This window comes from Otolemur garnettii, unplaced genomic scaffold, assembly GCF_000181295.1.
Source record: "Otolemur garnettii isolate 467f Iridium unplaced genomic scaffold, OtoGar3 scaffold00481, whole genome shotgun sequence".
In the NCBI taxonomy this organism is placed as follows: Eukaryota; Metazoa; Chordata; class Mammalia; order Primates; family Galagidae; genus Otolemur; species Otolemur garnettii.
Window position 1 is genome coordinate 43,769 of NW_003852876.1, and position 5,613 is coordinate 49,381.

Sequence of the window (5,613 nt, forward strand, 5' to 3'; positions counted from 1 at the left end):
AATAGATGAGTAAAAATGAAAAAATCAAATCATTATTACATTTATTTCTACTTCATATAGTTTGGTCCTTAACTTATAAATTTTTTGTTCATTTTTTGGTTGTTTTAGGATATTTATATAAGTTTTAAATGTTGTATCATAATTTTCTTGTGTTTTATGGCTGTTATTATGAAGGAATTTTTATCAGCTTAAATGTTTTGATTCTCCTTTTATTTGGTCTTCCTTTCTGTACATACATATAGATGAAAATGCTTTCTGTGGATGTGATGATAGCTGGAGCACTTTGTTGGATTCGTGTATCAAGAGTTTCCTCTTCCTTCAAGACAATGCAGTGCACTTTCTTATATGAGTGGTTTTTCAGAGAGAAGAGAAAACAGGTTGTGTGTGTGTTAAATGTAATTTTGTCCAAAATTATCCTAACACCCTGTCACTTACACATATACACATTAGTTTATTTCTTTCTTTCTTTCTTTCTTAATTTATTTATTTAGAGACAGTCTCATTTTGTTGCCCTTGGTAGAAGGGCATCATAGCTCACAGCAACCTAAAACTCTTGGACCCAAGTGATCCTCTTGCCTCAGCTTCTGAGTAGCTGGGACTACAAGGATGGACCACAATGCCCATTTTTAGAGATGGAGTCTTGATCTTGCTCAGGCTGGTCTCAAACTCCTGAGCTCTGGCAATCCACTTGCCTCGGCCTCCCAAAATTCTGGGATTACAAGCGTGAGCCACCTCTCCTGGCCTTGTTTTGCCTTTTAATGAGCAGGTTTCAAATATGCTTCTTTGCTTTTTACCCTTTTCTCCCCCAGAAATGTTGTTTATAAGATTGACATGTAGAGTTAAGAAAAAACTTTAACGTCTTTTCCCTCTACTCAGAAAACTAACCCACTGGGAATCCTTTTGGAATTTCTCCTGTTAGTGTAGCCTTCCTCTTTCTAGCTTGTCTGCTTATGTGAAATCCCTAGAGCTCTGTGAAAGGTTTGTGATGAGATTTATGTTTAATTCCACTAGAAACTGGTCATTATCTGTCTATCCTCTGACCCCTAAACCTGCTAAAGGTAATGAATCTGTGTGTTTTTAGTTTTTGCATGTTATTGCATGATATAGAGTTTAAGACTATTTTAGGAGATCAGGATTTAGGCAACTGCCATTACCTATCTTTGTATTAATTTTATTTCAGGGAATACATAGGTTTCAGCAAAATTCTCTGCTGTCTACACCTATCTCCGGTGGAAGGACCAAAATTGAAATAATATTAATTCTCTTAATGATTTAATTCTTCATGATTAATGCCAATTAATATATAAACAGAGACTGCTGAATGATAATAACTTATTTTCTTGATAAAGTTACTATAACTTAAATTTTATTCATTTAAATAAAATTAGTAGTTCACCAGAGATAATTCTGTTCACAAGCAATGCAAATGACTGTACTAATGCTCACTTAACTTACTAAAAACATTTTGCCTGAATGTATGTTTTCTGAAACAAAGTACCACTATAAATTTGGAGGAAGAGATTAATTATCTCCATTTAATCCTGCAATCCCATTGATACAGGGTTTGTGGTGTCCCAGCTTGGGCTATGCCAGACCTCCCAGGAGGGCCTGCAGAGGACCCACCACACCTTCTGCATCCTATGCCCCGAAGGGTGTTGCGGCAGGCCAGGGCTGGAGAGCCAAGTGCTGTGGAGTGGAGCCACCATGGCCTAAGTCCAAAGGAAGTTGAGGGAGGCCACAGACAGCTCCCAATGCTGACAGAGCCACTTTTTCTTTCCCCTTATTTCAGAAAACAGTACCTACTAATGTGAAGCTGCCCTCGGCAGCACACACAACTTCTAATGCTGAAAATGACCATGACACAGCGTTCCTTCATTGAGGTCTGAACAGGGTTCCCCCATTTGTTAGGCCAGAGCAATTTCACCAAGAGACGATATCCATTAATAAGTATGCCCATTCCCTTTGAAAAAGTGTGTTTTCATCTCTAAAGTCCTGGCCAAATGTAACTCTCCAGGCTATATATTCCCCTAGACAAAGGACTCATGCAGAGATTTTCTGACCAGAGTATTTTCTCTGCCAAAAGCTTTGGTGCTTTTTCTGTATTCTTTTCTATATAATAAATCCTATCTTACCACTGATCTGTGGTCTGTCATTCATTCTTCAAATTACTGAGACCAAGGACCTACTGAAGAAAGAAATTCCAGTAACACCATTACTAGGCATCTATCCAGAAGAAAAAAAATCATTTTATGATAAGGACATTTAGACTATATTATTTATCACAGCTCAATTTACAACTGCCAAAATGTGGAAACAAGCTAAATGCCCCTCCACTCAGGAATGGGTTAAAAAACCGTGGTACATATATACAATAGTATACTATTAAGCCATAAAAGAACATAGAGACTTTACATCTTTTGTATTAACCTGGATGGAGTTGGAACACTTTCTTCTTAGCAAAGTATTACAAGAAATGAAAAGCAATTATCCAATGTTCTCAATACTAATATATAACCAGTAGATGATCTGATACACACCCACATACGAGAAAAACTGTACACAATTCATGTTGAGAGAAGGAAGAATGATAGAGGCAAGAAAGGGAATGAAAGAGGAACACTGGTGTCCTACTTAATGGGCACAATGTAAGCATATATGGGACATCTCTCGGGTTCAGGACACAACTACAAGAGGGACTCTACCTAACAAATACAAACATTGTAACCTAGTTGTTTGGCGCTTATAGTAATTTGAAATTTAAAAAAGACATTATCAGTGATATCATTGAGCTGACATTGCCATTAGTTCATTCTTCCATTCATGTCAATAACAATTCATTTTCTTTCTAAGCCAGTAGAAGAACTAAAGAATACACAGTTCTATGTGTTAATCAGTTTTATCAAAGCATCAAGATGTAATTGATAAAGTTTTTATTAAAATAAAAATACAATAGTGTGACTTAAAGAACTGGATAATACTAAACTTGTGAATTTCAGAAAGTATGAATACTTACTTCATCTTTAGTATAATTCCACCCTTCTAATCCTAATTATCTAATTTAAAAATATCTTCAATGGCCAGTCATGATGGCTCATACTGGTAACCGTAGAGCTCTGGGAGGGCAAGGCAGGTGGACTGCATGAGCTCAGGAGTAAGAGAGCTACCTGAGTAAGAGTGAGCTCCCATCCCTCCTAAAAGTGAAAAAACTAGCCAGGCATAGTGGCACACACCTGTAGTTCAGTTCCAGCTACTCGGGAGGCTGACGCAAGAGGACTGCTCAAGACAAAGAGTTAGAGGTAGCTGTGAGCTATGATGCCACACCACTCTACTCCAGTGACAATAATAATATCTTCTATCTATTCTAGTTTAAAAATTTTATAAACAAAGTATAAACTATGTTCTGAACATTTTATTTATTTAGACTTTTACATTATACTTGTTCACTTTGGTTATCAGCTTTTGCTTGTTTTAATCACATTAACAATGTGATTCTACCTGTGAATCCAGCATTCACTCATTACTCTGGGAATGGATAATCGAAATAGTAAAGATTCTACTCTATTTTTGGATAAGAATCATAGCACACCATCCTCTATGAAAAATAACTTCAGATTGGTAAAAATCATGTAGTCTCTTCTTCCTACTTCCAATATTCCTCTGAATACTAGAAATATTGGACAAGGGCATTCACTTCAAATTTATGTCAAGCCTTTGTTTATTTTTGTTTGTTTGTTTGTTTTTGCAATTTTTGGCCAGGGCTGGGTTTGAACCCTCCACCTCCGGCACATGGGACTGGCTCCCCACCCCTTTGACCACAGGCACCGCCCTCTTTTATCAGTTTTGATAAAATTTTGACTAAGCTTCCTCAGGCTATGAAATGCATTTTCATTGCCAACAACCATTGATAATTTCTTTCCTCACCCCAACATGCATTCAAAGCCAACACTTTCATGACCACCTATAGTTAATTTTCTAGGACATTTCAGAAGGCATAAAGTTTTTTTTTAATCATTGTTTGTTATTATATTTTCAATTTTTATGAAGGCTCTGACTTGGCACTCAAAGAAATTTTATTATTGGATAAGATTTGGCTGAGTCTCCTAGAGTCAAATTTGGAGGTGTCCTCCCATCACTGTTTGCCTCGACAACTTTCTCTCACAGTTACACCCAATTCCTTGGCAATTCTGTCCTTTGCCTCTACAATCTATTCAGAGCACACATCTAGTGTGAGCCATCAGCAACATGATCATTGCTGCAGTTGCAGTCCCCTTTACCTGCTTCTGGCTTCCACCCTTGTCCTCACAGGGCATCTGTGAACACCTAAATTAAGCAAGTTGTTCCTCTGCTTAGAACCCTCCATGCCTCCTACCTCACAGAGCTAAACCAAAGACCTCTCCATAGCCCACAGGCCCTGAAATATCTGCCTCTTCAGCTTCCTTCTTTTGCTATCTCCCACTCCTATAGCTGCTACAGCCACACTGGGATTCTTGCTTTTCACAGAACAGACAGACACACCAAGCCTCAGGGTCTTTGCACTTGCCATTTCCCCATCCTGAAATGCTCTTCCTTTAGGTGTTCCCAGTGATACCCGACTTTCAGGTTCTTGGTCTTGGTGATTTGAAGAATAAATCCGTGGACCACAGATCAGTGGCAAGACAATTTATTTACAGAAAAAATACAAAAACACTGAAGTTTCTGGTAGGGAGAGAAAAAACCCAAGTCAGTAGAGAAAAGCTCTCTCGGTGTCTCTTTGTTTAGCGGTAGATATAGGTGCATGGGTTCCTTCTATATGAGGCCAGGAAATGAACGGACACAGTCTCTTCCACTGGGGCAAGGTGAATGACTGTACTAATGAATGGACATAGTTCCTTCCACTGGGGCAAGGTGAATGAATGTACTGATGAATGGATACAGTCCATTCACAGAACTGAGCCTAGGAAACTTACATGAAACTGACTTAGGCATAGGAAATGGGGGTTCTTTATTTAGTCATAAGTGTAAAGGGAAGGAGACACCAAGGTACCGCTTTCTCTCCAGCAGTTGTCTGGTCTCTTTGGCTACTGGAGCCTCCGGTGAGGCAGGGAGGCTCCCCCGCCCCCTTGCCTATGCTCCAGCCCGCTGGTTCCTCTTCAGGCTGCCTTTCCACCAACACCGCCAAGATGGAGGCGCCGGGTCCTCCAGCCCAGCTCTTCTGAGCTGGCTGGGGCGCCACCTGCCCTGTATCACCAGGACATGGAAGGCGCCACTCACATCACATGTTGCCACCTTTGCAGAGAGGCCTTCTCTGAGTTCTATCGACATCTCGACATTGTCACCAGAATGATCTCCATTATTTTATCACTCCGTTATAGTCTGTATTCCCCACTAGAATGTCAATTCTACGAAAGCAAGGATTCAGGAGTGTATGTTCACTGTTGAAGGGTTTACCACATAGACATGGTATGTTCCCTCTGTGTCTTTTCTGCCTCCACCATCTTCAGCTGCATTTCCTACAAATCTCTTGATATAAAAAGAAAATGTCTGCAAAACACCTCTTGGGGAAGACAATGCCGGGGGAAGCATCAGTCTGAGACTGGTTGGGGTACTAGGGTATGAGCAATCTTGGGTACGCGT

General features: G+C 39.7%; 1 protein-coding gene across 1 annotated transcript in view; it reads right to left on the reverse strand.

The window, feature by feature from the left end:
* The window catches only part of LOC105888418 (NKG2-A/NKG2-B type II integral membrane protein-like), a 27,642-nt gene extending 22,341 nt beyond the window's left edge, over positions 1 to 5,301 (reverse strand). Inside the window, exon 1 of the mRNA XM_012814006.1 lies at positions 5,251 to 5,301. Coding sequence (XP_012669460.1) covers positions 5,251 to 5,301 — 51 coding nt within the window. The remainder of the gene's footprint in view (positions 1 to 5,250) is intronic.
* Between the last annotated feature and the right edge of the window lie 312 nt (positions 5,302 to 5,613).